General features: G+C 43.2%; 2 protein-coding genes across 2 annotated transcripts; one reads left to right on the forward strand and one right to left on the reverse strand.

The window, feature by feature from the left end:
* Positions 1-1,891: 1,891 nt before the first annotated feature.
* coq8b (coenzyme Q8B) lies at positions 1,892-9,722 on the reverse strand. The gene is made up of 16 exons (XM_041047292.1): positions 9,626-9,722; positions 8,885-9,066; positions 8,530-8,686; positions 7,987-8,192; positions 7,112-7,178; positions 6,946-7,020; positions 6,438-6,557; positions 6,233-6,318; positions 5,987-6,127; positions 5,810-5,891; positions 4,855-4,948; positions 4,252-4,393; positions 3,839-3,946; positions 3,682-3,747; positions 3,318-3,404; positions 1,892-3,073 (listed from the first exon to the last, which is right to left on the reverse strand). Coding segments are annotated over exons 1-16 (1,920 nt in total). The 5' UTR covers positions 9,627-9,722; the 3' UTR covers positions 1,892-2,767.
* A 1,940-nt stretch (positions 9,723-11,662) lies between these two features.
* fbxo46 (F-box protein 46) lies at positions 11,663-22,530 on the forward strand. The gene is made up of 3 exons (XM_041046606.1): positions 11,663-12,060; positions 18,123-18,749; positions 18,827-22,530. The coding sequence occupies exons 2-3, from the start codon at positions 18,270-18,272 to the stop codon at positions 20,651-20,653; spliced, it is 2,307 nt and encodes a 768-aa protein (XP_040902540.1). The 5' UTR covers positions 11,663-12,060; positions 18,123-18,269; the 3' UTR covers positions 20,654-22,530.
* The last annotated feature ends 284 nt before the right edge of the window (positions 22,531-22,814 follow it).

Below are 22,814 nucleotides of genomic sequence, written 5' to 3' on the forward strand. Positions count from 1 at the left end.
GGGCGCCTTCGGGAGCAGGTGTCCTCTTCAGGGGCGCTTACTCAGGGTCAGAAGATTCGCAGGTTATTTATGTGGACTTGAGCTCAGGTCCCTGCAGAGAGCAGGGAATCTTTTACAGTGTTTAAATGCAGCCTATTTATTAACGCCAAGATCTTCGTGGCCAAGCCTTCGGTCAGTGTCCAGCCTTGATATCACTTTACACTGATGGGTATATACAGTGAAATGATGAAACTATGCCTGCTAAACAGACCAGCAGCCAGGATTTGAAAAATAATGAAGCCTTGAGTCCAAGTTTGTTTTTGTTTTTTTTCAGTTTTGATGAAACCACAAAAAAAAAATCTATATTTTCGTGATCTGAATGCTTCTTCCAGTGTTGGAAGAAGCATTCAGATCCTTTACTGAAGTAAAAGTAGCAATAATTAACAATAAAAACACTCCATTACTTGTAAACGTCTTGCATTTAAAATGTCACTTACATAAAAGCACTGTAAGTATGTACTTATGCTCTTCAGTTACAATCACTGATGCATTAATGTTTAAATAAGTGTGTTTCCAACAGCCTGGGAGGAGTCTGTTTTCCACAAAGAAAACAGACTCCTCCCAGGCTGCTGGAAACCCCAGGTAACCTACAGAGGCTGTGACCTCAGTATCCTCCAAGGTGGCCACAGCCCTAATGATAAATATCACACTGATGCCACAGGAGGTTAAGATGCAATAAAATAAAAACAAATAAAACACAATAAGGTCACTATAACCAGTAAGAATCCCCGGGAAATCCCAGTGGTCATGAAACTTGAAAGACAGAAACATGAAAGTTCCACTGTCCAACCAGTTGAGCCCATATAATATACTGTACATAGCAAAAGTCTACAGGGCAGAGAGGCTGCCAGCTGTCCCTTAATGTTCACACTGTGTTCCTCAGTAGAAGTTAACTATAACATCACATCATTGTTGTTCATTTAGAAACACAAGGATAACAACGATAAAAACCTACTGGACATCATATGCTGAATGTCCTGAGACTTTTTTCTTTTGCAAAAACAAAATGTAAACAGTGAAACATTCGTTCAGAATGTGTCTCCTGACACAATGACACCATGTTTTTAACTTCATAATTGAATTGGTTGAAATCATCCCTCAGCAGTTCAGTTCGAGCCCTAATGAAAACTCTGACACTGGGCCCAAACAGAGCACATTCTTCTCCAGTAAACTGAAGCCAGCTGCTTCTTACATGCAGAGAAACGCTCCAACTTTCCGTTGCGTAAAACTACAAGAGAAGAATGTGCTTTGTGTTCTTTTCTTCTCTCAACATGTGCTACAGCCATTAACTGGGGCCAATTCCCAAACTCAGAAAAATAAAACTCTGATTTTGATGTAGTGTTTCAAAAGCCAACCTCACTCAATGGAGGGACACTAATGGCAAGTGCCGATGGAGATACAATAAGAGGCCGCGTATTCCTCCATCTGATTTTTACCGCATCAGTGAAAGCTTCACATCTCGGCTCCTGTGCTGTGAACAGTAACATTTTGTGAGCAGCTCGCAGACAGCCCTGTCGCTATGTAATATGCTTGATCGCAGACGAAATAAGAATAAGCACTGCCTCGAAAACGAAAATAGCAACTGGAAAAAAAATAGACCCATCAATGCCACCATTAGCTCAGGTCTTACTTTATTTGAACTGAAAACTATTGTACCTTGATGCTTAATGGCCAGTTGGTCAATACAAGAACAGTGCAGGTGGAGAATGAGGTCAAACATGGCCTCGGGTCAATGACATTTCCCCAAGAGGTCTCAAACCGAAATGGAAAGATCAATAGAGTAGAAGAAATCCTTGGCTTCTAGCCTCTTCTTGACACTTGCCAGTAAAGCTCAATTTGTGATGCAAGTAAATCTTTCTCACATTTTATTTAATAGAGGAAAAACACAGGACACCAACGTGTATGTTGCAATACAAATCCCTAACATAAAGAAGTGTTAAAGAAGAAAAAAAATGACTGTCAGTGTTTCACATCACAGAGTTTTATGTCAAACGTGCTTTATACTGCAAGGCCATTACTCAGTTAGACTGTCTTCACTAATTCCTCTGATAATCTGCTCATCTAGTCTGCCAGTTTAGGAGAAAGCTTTATTCGCCGACTCATCAAGCGGCACACAAAGTCCTTCAAACAAAAGAGAGCACTTGGCAGCGTCAGCTTGGCAATGCAGGGTTTATCATCTGTCCTTAAAGACAGGAGACACCCATTCTCTTGGAATTATGGTGGACCTTGCTGTCAAAGTGAGCTAGAGTCAGAATGAATTGATTTTAGCCATGATAGCAAAAAGAAAATGCACATCTTGCTTTTTGAAAAGCTAAAGCACACAAAGCTGGCTTAAATTTACAGCAGCACCGTGCTGTGTGTTTGCTCTGACAGAGAGATGTAAACCAATATGATGAGACACACACACCAACACTCAATATGAATGAAATATTATTCTTTTCAATTAAGGTACAGATTTAATCAGTAATAAAGCTGTTTGAGCTTCACTATATGTTTGTTAAGACAGAATTATCACCATCACTCTCATAGTATCTAAATTCCATCTCATAGTCAGGCATAGAAAGGCATACACGCTCATTGTCCTTATTAGAGCACACTGGTAGAGTCAGTCACGTACTCCAGTGTCTCCATCTGTGGATTCAAGACTCCATCCTTTTGTCCCTTTACTGAGAAGTCCACTCCGAAAAAGTCCTGGGCATATATAGGTAATAACCCTGTCCCTAAGCGTCTATGCGCTGGCCTGTGCCGCCTTGTCTGCCTGCCTCCTCTGGTTGTAGGCGTTGTACACATCCAGGAACATGTCCTTGCAGGGTATGCACGCCTTCAGTTTGGAGCAGATGAGGAAGGAGCCAGCCATCTTGCGGTGGAGGGAGTATGTCTCCTCGGGCGGAGGGGTGAGGCGGTGGCGCAGCATGACAGGGACAAGGCTCTGGATGCGCTGGGTGGTGCTCTGGCTGCCGAAGTCAAAGGGCTCAGGGGACGCAAAGGCTTCACCGAGGATCATCACCGCCTCTACGTGGGCGTCCTCGAAGGCCTGATGGGGAGCAGGGAAAGATGTTACAATTATAATGACTGTCTGTGTGCAAGGTAATCAACTGTGCTCTGATTTCAGGACAGAGGTTAAAAGCTGTAAAGTTTAAGAGTACTCAGTAATAATATATGGATCACGCACAGGGACAGAAACTGAGGTACGGAGAGGTATAAAGAAAGAAGAGACAGAGGAGGATAAACCATATCAAAAATAAAGGAGCACAGCAGCAGAGACTAAAATACCTCACCTTAGCCTCAAAGCCTGTCAGGAACTTCAGGTCCTTCGATTTGGAAAGAACAGTTGCTCGATCACCCACGGAGGCTGCGTGCACCACCTGAACACGCAACACACACACACACAGACAAAACGATTGCCTGGTTGTGGTAATCATGTATATTTAAAGAGTTCCCTTAAGGGTACCAGCAAATTAAAATAGCTGCAAGTCGGGGAATGTGTGCATATGCATGCAATTGTATATGATCGTTTTTCCTCTGCTGCTGCAAAATTTAGCCAAAGACTCTTACGATTAATTATTCACAAAAATCTTATTGCATAAGTCATGTTGTGTGGTTCGCTGGTGGGTGTCTTGTAATTTTAAGATTCATCATTACCTGTATGTAGTCATCTGTGAATGACTCTGGGTAACTTCTGCACGCGCCAAAGTCCAACAGAACAACCTGAAGGCAACATGAGAGGGTGTTATGTACCTGCCACACCCATGCCTTTCTTAATTAGTTAATTTATGACCTCTGCACCGGATCCCCTCACCTTGTTGGTATCTGAGTTGTAAAAGAAGTTGGCCCAGTTTGGATCCGTCTGCATGAACCTGAACTCAAACAGCTCCCTGAGACACAGCTGGAGGATGTTGAAACAGATCTGGAGAAGAGGGAGAGGAGAGTTTTGTGTTTACTGGCATGCTGTTATTTTCAATGTGATCATTTCACGCATGTTCTTATTGCAGTCTGATACATAAAACCTATTTCATACATCTTATTGTATTTGTTGTGGCTATTGCATGTTACTCTGGTACACTGCCCTGACACACACTTACAGTGCCAAAAGATGCTGCCTTACTGTGTCACATTCAAACTGCAGAAATCTCAGCTGTTTTTACACTGACATACAGTCTCATTTTTAGTGTCACTGAGGAAATGTCATTTGACTGTTGTGTCACCCCATACCTGGTTCCTGGTCTCCTGGTCCAGGTCTACGCAGCGGTCCAGTGGGACTCCTTGTACCAGCTCCATGGCCAAAACCCTCTGTCCTGACAGCTCATCGATCACCTCAGGGACTTGGAAGAACTCATCTCCTTCTAGCAGGGACCTGAAGGCCAGAGACGAAAGTAAACCCATTCATGATGAATGGTTTGCACATTCATTGAATATATATGAATATATAGAGAATATGTCAATTAAATAAAACATGTACATAAAGTTATTTAACAGTGACACAATTTTGTGTCTTAATATATTGTTGTTGTCTGTTTAAGAGTGAACTTAATATAGTACCTAAAAACTCTAAGCCTCAGACTCTGAAATCTGTAGGCAGAGCGGTTGTGGTGTACTTTGAGTACACTTTGAGGTATCAGTACTTGCAAAAGAGCTACATTACAGTATATGTGCAACATATGCACTTTGTAGCCATAGGAGGCACTGACTGAAACCTCTGTCTAATTACAGAGTAACCATCCTGAAACTTAAAAAGCTGGTGTGGTTTCCTATCTGTGCAGTTAAATGGACTTCAGTGAAGGAGGCTTTATGGTTCAGTACGTCACATAAACCTACCTGAACTTCTTGGCACACTCTGCTTCCCTCTTGTAGTTGCACTCCCATGCAAGCTCCCTCTGAAGAACCTCTAAGCTGCTGTCGGCAAACAGACCTGTGGAAAAATAAATAGTGCACAGCTCAGGAGCGAAAACCAAAGAAAACAAACAGACTCTGTCAGCTTCAAACATCACAACACGGGTTCTGCAAATGAACAAAGCGTGAGAACAATTCTCATGATATGAGTGGGTCTGTAATGGGGATTGAATAAAAGGAATAAAGTTCATGGTTTGACATTAAATAATGGGTTTAGTACTGACATTTAACAGTGTATTACAACCATCTTCCTAAAACATATTCTAAAGAGATAAACTAAATGTAGTCTGTGTTGGTCTGACAGTCTTAAATATTTAACATCTATACTTAAATATTTATACCTAGACTGTCTATATATTTAAGATAACCTGTGCTTAACTTGTTCCACCTTAGGACTGGAGATGTTCTCGACATTTGCTAGAAGTCACCAGTTTATATTGACTGTCTATGAATAGTCAGCAGCCTTTAATCACTGATGGCAGATGCTGTATACATACAGCTGACAAAGGTTAACCTCTTCATCATTAGCATGTTCCTTCTAACATTGGTAAATAACAAATATAAGTGTACAAGATTGGGCAAAAAAAAGAAACAACATATCTCCCATGAATGATTCAGACTCAGTAACAATTGTGTCACCTAGTTCTGATCTGCAACTACAGCACCACCCCATGGTCTAATGTGTAATAGTAAAATTGCTGGAATTGGAATTCGATAAATTGAAGATAATGTGTAGTTTGAAGTAGTGAACGCACTCTTCCACATGCAACAATAAAATACACATCTTTGACTTCAAAAAATAGATGAGTTTTAATAATTGCTGTACAGAAGTCTTGAGTAGGCAAGCAAACACTGAAACTAACACTGATGAAGTTGATACCTTCTGGCAGGACCACGCTCATTTTCAGCACAGACATCAGGTTGTTTATGTCACTGTGGATACTCTCTGCCACTCCGGGATACTAGGAGGAATAAGAGAATGGCAAACGGTCAAATCAGTGCAGACAGACAAAGACAGAGGGTGATAGAAATAGTGTGTGTATGAGTGTCCTCCTACCTGGATCTTCATAGCTATTTCTCTACCATCTTTTAACACCCCATGATGCACCTGGCCGATGGAAGCTGCAGCAAATGGTCTGTCCTCAAAGGAGGATAGTTTCTCTCTCCAGCCTGGCCCCAGCTCCTCCTCTAAAACTTTCTATGTACACATACACGCACAGAGTTCTCTCTCTAAGCCAGCCATTCATTTATATCAAATAACAACATCACAAGATTTATCTACAGGATCATCAGCTCTGCTTACATTCATCTGCCATGTGGGCATAAAGTCTGCGCTCTGCCGGACCCTCTCAAAGATCTTCTGCAGCTGGGGGTTTATGAAGGAGTTGTCTGGGGAGGAGAAAAATCGACAAACTGTCAGAAAAACATGTCCACTACTTAGAAACCCTCTGTGACTGTGAGGACATCAGAACGGCATTTGGCTGCGATGCAGTTGCTACAGTACGTACCTTGAATGCTGAGCATCTGTCCTATCTTAAGCGCAGCGCCTCGAACCTTACACAGCGTGTTAACTATTCTCTCAGCATTGGCCTCTGACAAGAGAGGAGAGTCTAGCAGAGCGCTCATCTCTACATAAACGACAGCACACACACAGATAGAGGAGGATTATTAGCAGTTATATTATGTACAACAGAAGACAACAGCATAAAGAAGAGTAATCCATCTTAGCAATTATCTTCAAACTGCTGAATGTAAATAAGACAGCAGAGAGCTGAGTGTGAAAACTTGGGCAGGGGCACATCATTAAACTGTTGAAATTCTTGTTAACAGGTTTGATTTAAAGCCAGTCCAGAGCCTGGCAGGTGCTGACACATTAGAAACTTCTCCAGGGCTGAGCAGCTGTCCATCTGTCTGCTGGATCTGCTCAATGTGCACTGGACCAAAAACTATTTTACAGACTGGGAGAAGAGCACAGCTGAGGACAGGCGAGGGAAAGTAAGAAGAGAATATTTTTACCTCCTTTTTGTTTGCCTCCCAGTGACTGTTTTGCCACTTCTGCAATGGCACCGATCCCAAGTCCTACTGCTAGTCCTGCAGCAGAGAGACAGAGACACAAGAGATTTTAAATTTAGAGCCACTAAACAGATGCTTGAGAGAGGCACTAATCTGACACTGTTCTTACCCCCAAAATTAACCAGCCTGCTGATTCTAGTGGCAGGCACCTTCCTCTCTCTGGCACGGTCACTCAGCTGAAGGAAGACGTAGCAGATAATAGAAACAATTAATACATTTATCTGAAATCATTTCTAAAGCTTTTGATCATTGTTGATTTACTCTTGACCCTTAAAGGAAAACACTTTTCACTCAGTAACCTTGAATTTCATCAAACATGCAAACATACATAACATAACATCACGAGACTCGTATTTTGAGTCTTGTGTTATGTTATGTATGTTGTCGGTCCAGGCCCCTGTTTGTGGTTTATACAATAATGTGCACCACTAACATCATAAATATATAACTACTGAATATTCACCTAACGTGTACAAAAGACAAAAATACATTTATCACCCCACAAAGAGAAAGATGCTCCATATTAATTGGATTTTACAAACTAACATTTTAAACAGAATCTATTACTTTTAGCCAACACACTGATTTTACCTGGCATGAACATCTGCCAATATGTCATATTAGCATATGCACAATATATGGCTGTCTCACAAGTAATCAATTAAACACTAGAAAACTGTGGAAAAACTCTTCCATTCAGAACTTTGTATTCTAACACCTTTACATTTATGTACAAGTGCATTGCTTCTATATAGATATCAACAAATCACCTGATTCACTTTCCTCTTTCTGTACAGTCATATGATGACTACATACAATTAATTGTAACAATAGTACTAAGAATAAAACAAACAATTAGCCATAGTGTGCTTCTCAGGTGTAACAGCGCTGTAGAGAATATATATATAATATACAGTAACACATTATTTCTTGTTTTTTTTTTTTAAATAACAGTTAGCCTACAAATCAAGCCATTGTACCAACCTTCTGTCTGACAGGTTTGACCAGGGCCTGCTTTGCCTCTCTGGCCTTCTTGATATCCTCTGGCGTGAGTCTGGCCACCACAGTGTCGTGGACAGACCTGGTCTGGCAGTAGTACCGGCGGAGGCCAGGAGTGGTGTGGAGGAAGCGAGTACTCTGCCCTGGCCAACCTGCCCCTCCTGTGGCTGCCCCAGGGGGAGGATGTACTCCTGTGGTAGGGAGAGCATAGAGTACTTTTTTATTGAAATCGTGACATTAACCTGAGAAAACCACTAATGTGACTCTTTTGAAGTCTAACCATACTGGCCTGTGTGTTTGACAAAAATGTGAGAGATCCCTTAAGTAACAGCAGAACTCTACAGTTCTCACACACTTGAATATCCGAAGGCAAAATGTGCCTTTGAATGCAAAAATTCACCACATTCTCAACTGTTATTGCAACTCTGGAAAAGGACAGATGGCATTACAAGATTCTTATCCAAAAAATTTTATATACTTAGTGTATGTTGCCTCCTCTAAATGTTAACATGTGGAACTTGATAATACCTGTTGACATATCTGCTGCAGCTCCAGTTTCTGTCTGGCTTTTCCCCATTGCTTCAGGGGGGAACTCGGATCCAACAGCCCATTTCGCTGCTTCCTCAGGGTCCATAGTCTCCCAGCCCTCTGCATCCGGAAACACATCCTCCTTTATTGACTGTTGCTACAGACAGAGCAGATTTAGAGAGGTAATTTAGCCAAAAAAAATTACTATATGAGCATATAACTTAAACTGTTATTTTAATTGTCAGTTACTGTTTAAATACTGAATTTATCATTTTATATGCAGATAATGTCAAAGACCCATCACAAGTTCCCAGGGCACAAAGTGATGGACTGAAGATGCATTCAAAAACCTCACCGAATTACTGCCTCCCATAAAGGTGCCCACTAGTCCTTCAACCACATCCTGAGCCACTTTGACTCCTGCTCCCAGGGAGGAGTTACAGGCCATCAATCGGAGCTGCTCTCCCTGGGTGGTGACCAGGGCAGACCCCACTTTACCTGCTCCTCGCAGCACCTGAAGGACCTCTGACAGCATCACTACGTACACAGAGGTGAAGAGAGAGGAGGGAGTTAAGTTACATAGTGTGAGACGGTAAGAGTCACAACAAAGGAAAATGTCAGAAGTACACAAAGTACCAGGCACACCCACCACACTCATTAACCCAAAGAAACCAATGTTTGCCAGACAATACATCAGTGAAGAGATCTGTAACATGATAGTCCAGTGTAAAGATTCTTGTGGCAAAATTATACTCTTTACCCTGCAAGATGGTTTAACCTTGGATGTGACTGGCTGTCAGTGTTTCATATGGTAATGTGTCATGAACACGTGTCGCCTGCAGTAACGTTGAAACAGTGACTTACAGCAGCTAGCAACACAAATTTATAAAACAAACTTAAAGATTACGGCTATGTTAACTAGCTCATTAGCTAGCTCCTGTATCATAGTGTTGTATAACGTCAGCTGCTGTTGAATGAAGCTTGACACACACAAGCTAGCTACATCCAAATACTAATACACAGGATTTATTCTACCACATGAAAAAACTACATTATTGAAATAAACAGTCTGTTGTTAACAAATTAAATGACTCACTTTTCCTAAAACTGCGTTAACCAGGGTTTCTCGGTGACTGTCCTCTTCCACCAGTGTACGTTTGGATGGTCTGTTTTGCAACAACTCAACACCCGGAAGTTCAAATTTGACTGGCTTGACACTGACCCAACCACAGTCCGATGGATCAAAAGGAGGCGGAACCCGGATGTTAAGTTAGGAGGAGTGTATTCCTTTAACCAATGGCAGTGCAGAATACTAAATGATTGACGTCTAACTATGACAGTTTACCCAATTAGAGCCAATATAAGGCGGGACTAAAAACGATGCAACGTCTAATGAGAATGAAGGGGGTTTTCGTCGGTCTGGAGGATACCCACATGCACGTGCAGCGAGGTACAGTTACCAAACTAGAGAAGGCTGATACTGTGCAGCTGTTTTCCAAGCGGTAATATGGACAGGTCAGCTACAGTTCATGACTTGTATACTCTACTATTACATAAAACTTTAATTGCATAGAAGGAATTCGCTTTGATACTTACTACAAATTAATTAATAAATAATAGCTCAGAGGACATTGAGTTTAGTGGCTGGAGAACTCAAGGGCAGCATATGATCCCAGTCAGGAATGCAATGCGGAGGAAACACATAACATATCTCTGTCATTTAAAAAAACTGTGAATAACAGACAATAATTAATTGATAAATTGGCAGATCAGAATAATTTATCAGACACCAAATACATATAAAACAAATAAAAATTCAAATTAATTTGTTTTAATTACAGCTTGATTGGAATAATGAATTTAGATAGAAAATGTACATTTATAATCATATATACATATATAAACATGATATCATTATGTAATTATATAATGATTCCACTGGAAATTGATAAAGGAACACTCTGAATTATTGGCCAGACTTACAGACTGATACTGTATATTACAGAATGGCAGTCTTTTAAGGGAGAGTGGCATAAACATTTGTCTCTCCTGAAAACAGACCTGATTTTTTTCAGTCATACAGCAGGCCTTTTCTTCATGATGCATCTGTAATTGAATATCCATCTTTTTCTTGTCACTGCGTCACTAACCCCAGAACTCCAAGACTCTTATGAGTTTGTTGGGCCCAGGATTTCTATGATCATCTCTATCTGTCAGGGTTTAGTGCAATCTGGAACATCTGACCAGAGACTAAACAGGTAGACATTGATGGTGACTTGCATAATAAATGTCAGTAAGGTTTACACTACAGAAATACTGTTTCAAGGGTGGACACATGCACACACAATGCAGCAGTGTCTGGCCCTCTGCTGGACTGAGAAGGTGCTGCTCTAAGCTTTTGCTTTCCTCCAGCCTATCTGAAATGCAAACACGTGCAAAACACACTGACTACTATGACACACATACTGTATTTCTCCACCACTACCTATCTGAAGATAAATTTTAATGTGTACTATAGGTATATATCATCTAACAATACTAGTGAAGTACAGCTGATGCTAAAAGGTTCTTCTGTGTTTCTAACACACCAGCACCTACAAGTTTTGGGAAGATAAGATGAAACTTTAATGATTCCTGCTGGCAAACTGGGTCACTGCAGCCAAGAGAAATAGAGTGTACTAATAGTCTGTAGTAATAAAGAACTGAAACCAGTGGATAAAAATAAGAGATATTAAGAATTACACTGTGAAACAAAACATTAAAACACATAAGTTATGACAAAGGTTTATGTTATCTCGCCATAAAAACGTAAAATACACAATGCACAATATTGTGGGAGATATTATATTGTGGAGAATGGAGAATGGCAATACATTTGGCACACTTGTGCAAAATCTAGGTACTATGCATGTAGTGCAAATGTGTTTCATGGGTGTATACGGATTTTCCCACCTGCATTTGGCACAGTGACCTTTGATGTTGCGATTTTACAGTGTGGTCCAGTATAGTGAGAGTGGGGGGAGCAGAGGGCAACAGAGGGAGGGAGCTGTGCAGACGCCATATATGGGCACACCATCGACTCTGCATTGCTATTGGCTGTGGGCCTTATGCAGCTGCTTGTCAACAAGATGGCCTTCCTCCTCTTGCCGTTTTGACACTGATTATTTTGGTATCCCCGAGAACATACCGTAAAAGCTTGTGTCACTTCTAAATAGATAGTGGGAGACCGACTGCTGAGAGTCCTAACAAGGCGTACAGTCAGTCAGACTGTGTTCAGAGAACTGACAGGCACAAGAGCCTCGATAGCAGCCACCACCAGACAAGGTTGATAATAGACAGTAGATGCTGGCTAATGTCGACGTTAGCCAGCGAGTGAGCTAGCTTAGCTACGTGGACACGGGTAGTTAACTCGTGTCACCTGCATTTCACCAGACAAACTGGTTTTGGTTAGAGAGAAATACAGCGAGGAGACACTTGTCATCGACAGTTTACAAGTCAAAAGGGTTGTCGGTGGAGATTAACACTGCTAAGGTAAGTTGGCTGGCGAAATATGATGTTGAGGGTTCTTTTTTTTATCTTGTTAGCTTGCTAGCAAATGCTGTCATGTTATTATGCAGGTAAGTTGTGCTACTGAATTAGCAAGCTCGTTAGCTAGTGACGGGTTTTGTTTACACAGTAAGTATCCATTTATAAACTGGACAGCGTTTTAAAGTTCCTAGAAGCGTGGTTGGTTTGGGCCTAGTGAATGTTAAATATTAATGGACGGAAAAACATACTAGTGCTACTTGACCAGTGTAAGGCGCTTAACATTGTACTACGACGCTACGAAAGCTAATTGTTTGCTAGTTTGGTAACCAGCTAGTGGTTAGTCAAAGACGTTCAATGATGATTGCTGCAGTTAAATTTGACAATCGGGTGATTATTGTTGCTGATATTTATGCTGTTTTTGTGACACCACACTTGTTGGTTGTCAACGGAGAAGTTGGCATAATTGCCGCTAATTTTGTTGAGTTAAAAGGTTATCTAAAACAGAACCAGGAAAAGTAATGGTTAAGTGACCTGTAGGCCTTCCTTTTCGACAAAGAAATTTAAATCGCTGTAAGGACCACATATAAGGTGACACCAAGCATAATATTGTGTTTTTGTGTTTTTGTTGGGTTTTTTTTACATTGCACATGTACCTTATCATCCTCAGGCCACTGGTTACATGCCTAATTGAGGTATTGTACTGCACAATTCAGGGGCTGTAAGGAGATATGTACAAGTGGATAAGCCAAGATCAACAAACCCAAAGTGAATCTGTTTTCTGGACTGTTCAAATCTCCTGTTGTCACTAGTATAATCTAGTAAATCAGTTTTGTTGAGTTTGAAGTATCCCACTTACACCGAGTGCTTTCTAATATATTGTTAGAGAATGCATGATTGGCCCTCAGCCTTTCAGATTTTCAGGTAGGATAATACACTGTGTTGACACTGTCCTTTGTGATTGTAGTATCAAGGCTTGTATTAAAGTCTAACTTGTGATGATGTTTCAGCACAAACATGCAGATGCTCACACACACACATAGAGCCCTGCAGGACAGTCAGTCACTCCCCCAAGGTGTCCTGACAGAAAGGCTGCTCTTGATATTATGTTCGTGGGCTAGTGCTGGAGTTATGCACTCAGCTCTATTGTGCTGGTGACAGTTTGCAGCAAAGCTGGCCTGCTGGTCCCGCTTCTGTTGCATTGTCTTCACAGGCGCACATGCAGAGAGGAAGATTGAGCTAAGACATTTTGGCATGCTTCAGTATTATCATTTGTCAGCTTTTGGCCATCTGGCTAAAATGCTGTAAAAAGAGTGTGGGTGAGCTGGAGGATAGTGCGGTGGGGGCTGAGTTGGAGTGACACTATTTTGTGTTAAACAGGAGAGAGATGATAGGTTTAAGGGAAAAACCACACAAAATCACAAGCTGTGAAACTGGTGCAGCATTTGCTAATCCAACTTTTTAAATCTTAAATTAACATGTAATGGGAATGCATTACACAATGTGTCCTGAACTGCACACACCTACCATAGTGAAACCATTATCCTTGTAAGAGTGCATGCCAGAGTGCTCTTGATTTGTATAGGGAAATGACCCCGTCCTGCAGAATTTCAGTTTTTTTATGTCATGGGGCAAACCTGTCAATCTGTCCCAATGCAAACAGCATGATATTAATTTTTGAACAGCACTTTGTTAATATTTGTGTTATGGGTTGTGTGTAGGTGTATAGTCAGTACTATGTGGATTTCCACATTTTGACTGCAGCAGTAATCCAGAGGCAGTTAACTCTGATAGAACAGTGGGTAAGCCATTTGTGTATCTAGACATGTTTCACAATGTTAGAAAATGGAATCCGAATCTTCCACACAGGGGAGGAATGGTGTACTCTGGATTATTGACAAAATGTGCATAGGTTAAGTAGCACACCTCTCTTTTATTTTAGTCAGATAAACCTGTAGTGTGATTTGACCTGTTCAGTACAGGAGCTTCAGTAGCACCATCCCAGCATACTGTGGTACAGTAGCTGGTGTTAAGTAGTACATAGACCATGATCATTTTCTTTTGACAGTTAATTTGTCAGACAGCCTGGATACCTAACGATGCAGTCCCCAGCTCTGTAGTGTTGCTGCAGTGTTTCTGGCTGCCACTATGCTTTGACAGGATTTGAAGGATTAGGTTGATGCAGAAAGCTTAAAACCAAACCCAGGCCTTCATTTGCAGGAACTCTTTCAAATGAAGAGGACAAAAAAGTAAAAGTAGCTCAGTACTAATTTACACTGGCTGCTGGGTAGTAATGTGTAATATTAAAAACTGAATGAGAGATCACTCCCAACTGTGTCTGACTGTTAAATTACTATACAGAACAGTGGATGTAGGGTGTTTCAGAAAGACATCTTTTACAGGCATCATTTCTGACTTTTTATTCAGTGGACCATCTTTTGTGCCACTGTTCTGTATTGTAGCTCATTTTGAAGACCAGCAGCATAAGTCCACAATTGTATCAGTAAGCATCAATCCAAAACATTTTGATTTAATTGGCTTCTGTGGCTACATTAGGCCTGCCTTTTTCACACCCAAAAACTGAGCTTTTGGAAGACACTTTCCAGAATGGATGGATCTGAAAATACTGGTTTGCAATGTGGAGAAAATGGAGAAAACAAGGCCTTTTCATAATAATGAAGCCAGGGTGCTGTGCAGCAGCAGTTTTAAGAGGCCAACATTCTGTTGCCACCAAATCTCTGATCACTCACTGTGTATGCCAATAAAACCAATCACACAAGAGAATTGTTGTCGTTTATCTTTATAAATATGTATGTTGTCAGATGACATCTCAAGCATGAAACACTGATTTGATCCACAGTCTCAGTCCAGCAGCCCACAAATTGCTGTCCACCTCAGTTAACTCGTGGCATTTATGCACAACTTTATACTCGGTCAGATGAGTATCTGACAACACAAGCAAACAAAACCATGCAATGACAACAGGTAAATTATGTGTAAAGTTATATTGGAAAACAAATGCAAGTGTTCGTAGAGAGCAGGAGGTGACGGAATGGAGTTTTAACCTGCTGAGACCAGCAGGAGTAACTAGGCTGTCCCACTCCTTGCCAGAATAGAATAGAAGAGATTTATTTTCTGTTTTGTGAGTTTCAGTATAGATGGAGGTCAATCCAAAAACATGTGGTCACAAGTCATTTTTACATATAAACAGTGTTTTCAGATTTATCTAAATTATGTGGACTTGCCCTCTTTTTCCCAACCACCTGAAATTCACAGGAAGGTGAGAGCTAATCGTTCTGGTCTGTAGTATGTTAAGGTGGCAGATATGCACCGTGTTTGTGACTTTGTATTGGAGCACTGCAGTGGACAGACTGTCTCTCTTGTGTTCCCCTTTTTATAATGCCATCCAATCTGCTCTGAAAGATGGATTGCACAATGCAGTGAGAGGGAGGGGGAAAGAGGAGCTGATGGAAAGGATGTAGAGAGTAAAAGTGGTTAAAGAGTGAGAGTCATGGAGAGAAAGGACAATAAAAAAGGTTCACTAGCTTTTTTTTTTTCTCACAACAGTATAATCTGGCTGCTCTTAGCTGAGTTGTTGCTGTGTGATTATAGAGGAAGCATTTGAATTGGTTCACCACACTGTGTGGGCGGCGTTTGCTTTTTGCACCTCTCTGAGCAATTCCATTAGTCCAAATGTACAAAGCACCACCCATTCAGTGTGTCGGAGGCACAACAACGACCTGTTTTAAAATCTGTGGATTGAAGGAGTTCACTGGCTAAAATGGAAAACAGGCTGATGAGTAAAAATTCAGAGAAACTGATCTTAAATACATCAACCATTTAGAATGAGCTAAATGAGGTTATTTGAAGAGCTTTGCATTCATCCGGTAGAGCATGGCGGAACTTTTTATAATCCACTGAAACACACCCTGTGTGAACTTATATTGGCATTTTTCCATGGCAAACTTAATAAAACTACCTAGCAACCAGTTTTATTTTTGCATAGTGATAAGCTGGTTATGACACCTGGGAATGTTTGTAACAGTACGAGTGCTGTTGAAACCAGTTTTATTGTAGGCTATGCTATTTTGTGTCCTTTACCCTATTTACTAGTACTAGTGCTTGGTTACCTGTCAATAATACAGACCACTTTTTTACCACACCCAAAAATGTACCAGGTAATATGTAAATTAATGTCCACACTGGTATCCTGGTTAAGATCAGGTTTTTGGAGTATCCTCGCTATGTTTTGCACATGTAAACTTCTTATCTTAGTTTCAGAAACATGGATGAGGCCTTACTCCAGTTTTGAAAAATCTGGATATTCTACCAGAAGGTCTCTGATAGAAACCTGGAGACTGTGGCCTGAAAATACTTTATCCAGCTTTCTGAACATTCTTTGTCGGTTCAGGACACGGTGGCTCAGATGGTGAGAAGTCAAAACACATCTACAAATATGAACAGTCAGGTTTCTCATGTTCCATGTCCATGACATATCCCAAATAAGATCAAAATCAAACTGTGTAGACCTTGTCCTGTGTATGTTTATGTGTACAAACTGACCCCAGGAAGAATAGCAACCGTGTCAGCATGTCAGGATGCTGATGGGGATCTTCTGAACAATAAACAAACCATGATGAGACTAAGACAAAGATACTAGTTCACATGTCAATGCAGTAACTGTTAAAGATCAGCAGATGCATGAAGCTGTTATCTTTTGTGAAATTGTCATTGTCCTCCTTGTCAACATGGTTTGACACTTATGTTAACAAAAGATATCAGATTGTTTAGAGCATTAAACACAATATTCTTTCAGTCTTCAAAATCATTATATTGAAGACTGAAGTGACTGATCTGTCCTGATGTATGCACCTATGTAGTTATGTTGTATACTAAGCTGGTGAGTGTGAATATTTAAATATCTCATCATTGTACTTTTATTTATTATTTTTTTTAACTGTTGGCTTTTGTCTGGACTAGCGCGGCTATAATATTGATGTTCAACTGTCTCAGCCTGTTGCAACTTATCTTAAGCTGGACGGTTTGCACAGTTTCAAGTCACAATGATATGAAAAAGAAAAGTCACGTCCAGTTTAATCCTTTAATACAGTTTTAACATGTTACGTATAAAGCGTAACCTGAAACGGAGCAGCTCAGGACTGACAGATGAAGTTTAACTGTTGGATCAAGCTGTCCTCAGTTGCAGAGAAGGCCTTCAGATCAGCAGTGAGCCAAACGTGTTGCTCCACTGCCACTTGTTCCTCTCCTTAAGCATGCAGGCACGTTCCTGGCAGCCCCTACAGCTGGCATAGCTGCAGAAGCAAAGCACGCTGGGTGGACTAAAGGCTTCCCCCCTCCTTGTCTGAAGCATAGGCTCTTTGGCAGGGAGAGAGGGGTGAGAGCAGGGAGGACCGCTACAGCAGTTTCACTACCACCCCACCCCCTCCTGCTGTTTGCTAAAAATAGGTCCAGCATATGCCTGCATGCTCCTCCCTGTGTTGCCTCCTATTAAGCAAGTCCTCTTTGAAGCACTGAGATGCAGGAGAGGAGCAGAGGGGGAGAGGGGGGAGAGAGGAGGGTACATTTGGAGCTTTTGTGTTCCATCTTCCTTCCCTTTCATCTGCCGGCCTCAGACACCGAACCTGAAATGGAATCTCTTTAATTTGATTTAGAGGCTCCGGAGCAGGGGAGGTGATCTTAGCACACAGCAGTAAATGTAATTGCTAATTGAGTTTGGCCGAAGTAGGAGGCAGGCCAGTTGTGATAAGTTCAGATAGTATTATGATGATGGTCTCTCCAGTCTCGTAGCTGTGCTGCTGGTGTACAGTGTACAGTGTACACCCTGTCTGAATTGTACCTCAAGGCAACTAATCAGTATGGTCTCAGCTGGTCATTGATTATCTGAATTGATCCCAGCACTGATGAGCATTTTTGTTCTAGTGATATGAACTCTGTTTCCAGTGACTGAGCTGTTATATCACAGTGTCGTTTTTCTCTTTTCTCTCATTCCTCCCTCCCCAACTGTACTCCACCCTTTCCTCTTATCACTCCTTCTCCTGTTGGTGCAGGTTGTATGCACAGTGTTGCTGGTGAGCTTGGTGGCAGACAGTGCCCATCAGGTTGGCACTGGGACACAGAGCCGACAATGAGAGCTCTGGCTCTGGGTGTTTGCTGGCCAGCATAGATGCAGATATGCCCCAGTGGCCCGCATCCTGATGGACCGAGACACCTTCTCCCACATCCGTCTGTGGTGCCCACGCCCCTTTGGCACCTACTCCCAGAACAAAGCTAGGAGCCCAGGCTCAGGGGGCAGCAGTGGAGGAGGTGGTGGAGCAGGTCCCCCCTCCCTCTGCAAGGCTGAGCCCTCTCCAGGTGCCAGAAGGACGGTGGATGGAAGTGAAGATGGAGGGATGATAGTGGGGGTGCAGGAAGAGAATGGAGAGGAGGAGGACGTGGGCTCGGAGAACACTCCACCAGAACCTGAGCTTGACTCCGGCTCCTTGACACAGAGTCAGGCCCCTCCGTCATCTTCGGCCCCTCCCTCACCACCCTCTTCCGGGTCCCAGATGGAAGATGGCCGTGTGCTGTTAGACACCTGGTATGTCATTAAACCAGGCAACACCAAGGAGAAGATTGCCTTCTTTGTTGCACACCAGTTCAGTGGAGCAGGCCAGCCCAGACCCAGTGCCATGAAGGTAAGCAGATGAAACCAAAAGTAGAACAGTGGTTTGTTTATGTTTCATTTAATATGAATTATTTCCCTTCTTCACAGGTTAAAGGTAACTGGGCAACTGATTGCAGTAAAGCCAAAAGACGAAGACGATGCTCCTCCTATGACCCTCCGACACGCTCCCAAGCTTCAGAGCCACACCTCAGCCATGACTCCTCTCATGCACCTCATAGCCCTGATGAGCCACCACTAGGAGGGGTGAATGACACAGACCTCCTGTCAGTGGCAGAGATGGTTGCCTTGGTCGAACAGAGGACCGCCATGGCCCTCCAGGGAATTGTGGCTGTTCATGGGAACCAACACCAGCAGCCCCCTACCACCACTCACAATCAAGGCCTTGCCCCCCACCAGCACACACTACTCCGGGGCACGGTGTCAGACCCCACACCTATGGTGTTTGTGTCAGACAGTTCAAGTGGCCAGCCCTCTAAAGAGGCCCAGGTGTCATCTTCTCCCATCCAGACAGACCAGGAGCTGGAGGAGCAGCAGGAGTCATGCAGGGTTGCTCAGGCCATCGCGCACTTTGAGTCTCAGAACCTGGAGAATCGGCTCCATCTGGGCGCTGGTTCTGGAATAGACTCCTCTAATCGAGACAGAGAAAGGGAGCGTAGACGAGGAGGGGAGTCTGGCATTGTAACCCCTCCTCCGCCCCCCAGCCACAGTCACGGTGAGGTCAGGATAGCTTTCCGAGTGTCAAATCTGGACCCGCGGTCTCAGTTGGAACCAGCTGGCAGGTCCCGCTGTATGTTTATGAGCTGTGGTGGTGGGAGTAACCAGGCAGCAGCCAGGGCCAAAGAGAAAATCACCTGTGACCTCTACCAGCTCGTCAGTCCCTCGTCGAGAGATCCCAGTAGTCTCCTGCTTGCTGCCACAACTGCTGCCCCCAAACCAGATGGAGACCACCATCACCCAGACAGACCGGCAGGTGGCAGCCCAGACCCAACCCAGGAGCTTTCGTCTGGAGAGAAGAAAGCTGTGGGTATGGGGAGGGAGCGAGTCACTGGCTTCCATGTGGAGGTGGTGGTGACAGGTGCTGTGGACCAATGTGTGTTTTATGGCAAGGACAGTACAGAGAATGTGCAGGAGGAGACCGTGTGTTTTGCTATGCCTAGTGGGGGAGGGAATGGTGGGGGTGTGGGCAGCTCCACTGACCCTTCATCAGATGATCCCCCTCCTGGACAGCTCTTTTTCCTTCAGCCCCCGCGGGGCCAAGAGGAAGATGTTAAAGGACTGGCCCCTGGCACTGGGTCAGGAATGTGCTCTTTGGACTGTGCCAACAACAATGGCCCTGGGGCGGGGGTTGCATTGGGCTCTGGGGAGCGGGCCACTCGACCAGACTCTCCTAGCGTTGTGGAGGACTGTTCAGACCCTTCGCTGTGTCGCCTCTACCGCCACGTGTCCCATGACTTCCTGGAGATCCGCTTTCAGATTCAGCGCCTCCTAGAACCGCGCCAGTACATGCTGCTGCTGCCCGACCACATCATGGTCAACATTTTCAGCTATCTGCCGACACGCTCCCTAGCAGCCCTCAAGTGCACCTGCCACTACTTCAAGGCGTTGATTGAGACTTATGGGGTGCGGGCGGTGGATTCACGCTGGAATCAAGATCCTCTTTACAGGGATGACCCCTGCAAGCAGTGTAAACGGCAGTATGAGCGCGGGGACGTTTCCTTGTGCCGTTGGCACCCCAAACCTTACCACCACGACCTGCCTTACGGACGATCCTACTGGATGTGCTGCCGGCGTACAGACAAGGACACACCCGGCTGCCGAGTTGGGCTCCATGATAACAACTGGGTCCAGCAGCCTGCTGATGGCTCTCAGCCCATCCGCGCCAAGAGGGAGGACAGGAGGGAGGAGGCCAGGTAGAGAGGAAAGAGTACACCTCACACATAGCAACTCTCATCTCCTCCTGTGTACCACCTCCTTCTCCCTCTCATCTCTGTCCAGGGGACAAATAGGGGAAAAGAGAGGAGTACGAGGAGAAATCAGCACTCCAGGAGTTTTAGTTTTTCTTTGCTCCAGCAGGCCTTCCTCATACTTTGCCCTCAGTGGAGGGAGGTTGAGAGGTGAAGAAGGAAGAGAGGTGTGTCACTCTCCTTGCCTTTGTTTTTTTTTTTCTTGTTTTTTTTTTTTCCCCAAGCCCTCCAGAATCCCTCTTTCTCCACCCACTGTGTCCAGAATGGCACCTTTTTAAAAGTTTGCATACCAGGGTTGGGGTCCCCTCCTGCTGCTGTCAGTCAGCCCTCTTTCTGCCTCTTAATCATTTGGGTTTCTGTCGAACTCCATGCATCGTTGTTAGGTAATTCATGTGAAAACTTTGCAGTGTATTTGATTGAGATTAGCATTCATACAGTGACGCATAGAAATGTAATGCCCTAGAGCCTGCTTACCGTTCCCAATACTTGTTCTATGTTCTGTGTTGTATCACAAACTTCCATGTTAGCTGTACAATGGTGCTTCAAGGAATAAACTGTACCGAGTCCAACAGATGTAAAACTTCTCAGTGGTGGAATGTTCAGCGTCGCTATAGAAATGTGATTGTATAAAGCAAACTTGATTTTCTGTTGTACAAGATTGCCATTTGTACCTGTCCTGCGCCACAAGTTTCTATTTTTCTGAATGTGCTGTAACGTACTATGTTGATCAGTCCCCTGATAATGCTGCTGAAATCATTGCCTGTGTCACTGACGTTAATTCTGAAATAGCCATACCGTTGGTTAATGACAGGCACAGACTCTGTATTAGCCGGTCTAACCGGCCACGCAGAGCTGTTCTTGTCATTGTTTCAGAGTGGACCCTAACCTTGCTGACCAGCCATAAAGAGGAGCCACTGAGTATTTACAGAGAATTATGGGAGATGGACTTTAATGATTAAGACCAGTGGGATCAAATGGGATTAAAAAGAGAAACTTGATGTCACTTTGTATGGTTGATTGACTTGCTTGTTTGACATTTTGGGGTTTTTTTTTCTTTTTTTTTTGTTTGGCTGTTTTTATTGGAGTGTGTGTCAGAGAATGTTTGCTGTTGTATTTGCTTTTATTCTTGAGGACTGTGTTCTCCCTGTATCAGTCTGTGGGCCTACTCATCCTGCAAAGATGTATTTTTTTTAAATACTCCATCTTTGTTTTAACCCCCCCCAACTCTCTTCCTTTCCTCCTCCCTTCCGTCCTCCGATTCGGCAGAGGCCAGTCTTTGCCAAAGCCGTCATTCATGCTTCGAAGCGAGTGAAACCAACTACCACAGACAGCAGAAAACTCTCTACACCAGCTTCCAGCCTTAAAAGCCCCCTACCTCTTACCCACCCTGCAGGAGACTGAAGCGTCAGATACCTCACAGATGATTTAGAGTATTGGGAGGTGCACAGGACCCTGTAAGTGGCAAGATTTCAGATGCTCGATAGACTCAAGTGAGTTTAACTGGATCCACCCGTAACTCTGTGTGTGGGAGCGTAAGATGAACAGTGCCTGGTGACGGCTCTGACTCTCCATTCTTGGGGAAAAAACTAAAAACTCTCTCTCCTCCCCCCTCTCCCTTGCTTTTACACCTCCCCACCTGCAAGCTGACAGACTGGACATTTAGGAACTGATGGGATGAATGATGCTAAAAGTCTGCATGGAGGTGGGAAGATGGTTGGGTAGTCATGGGAGAACTCCGTAGGTTCCAGACATGTACAATGCTAATGGAAAAATATCTGCTTAAATAAAAACAGAAGTGATGATTAAAAACTGGAAATCTGAATCACTACCTGGTTTGTGTGGTATGTGATAAGTAAATACCAGGCCTGTAACTAATAATGGCTTTAAAGCTGTTCATCTTCAGTGATTGATTAAATCATTTGTTGATGAATCATTTGTTGACAATGAGAGTAACAGCACTCTTACCAGAGCACTTAGACCATCAGCCAACAATGACAGCTTTCAGAAGCATGATATGAGACAGAAAAGCAAACAACACTATGTTTTTTTTTGAGCTACAACCACCAAATATTTTTTACTTGACTAAGGACAATCTGTTATATATCTTATTT

Source organism: Toxotes jaculatrix, chromosome 9 (assembly GCF_017976425.1).
Source record: "Toxotes jaculatrix isolate fToxJac2 chromosome 9, fToxJac2.pri, whole genome shotgun sequence".
Taxonomy (NCBI): domain Eukaryota; kingdom Metazoa; phylum Chordata; class Actinopteri; family Toxotidae; genus Toxotes; species Toxotes jaculatrix.

Coding starts and splice junctions, on each gene's coding strand:
- coq8b (XM_041047292.1), bottom strand. Junction 3,405..3,681: donor TCACAGATGACTACATACAG/GTAATGATGAAT, acceptor TTGCGTGTTCAG/GTGGTGCACGCAGCCTCCGT. Junction 3,074..3,317: donor TGACAGGCTTTGAGGCTAAG/GTGAGGTATTTT, acceptor GCTCCCCATCAG/GCCTTCGAGGACGCCCACGT.
- fbxo46 (XM_041046606.1), top strand. CDS start 18,270: ATGGACCGAGACACCTTCTCCCACATCCGTCTGTGGTGCCCACGCCCC. Junction 18,750..18,826: donor CCAGACCCAGTGCCATGAAG/GTAAGCAGATGA, acceptor CCTTCTTCACAG/GTTAAAGGTAACTGGGCAAC.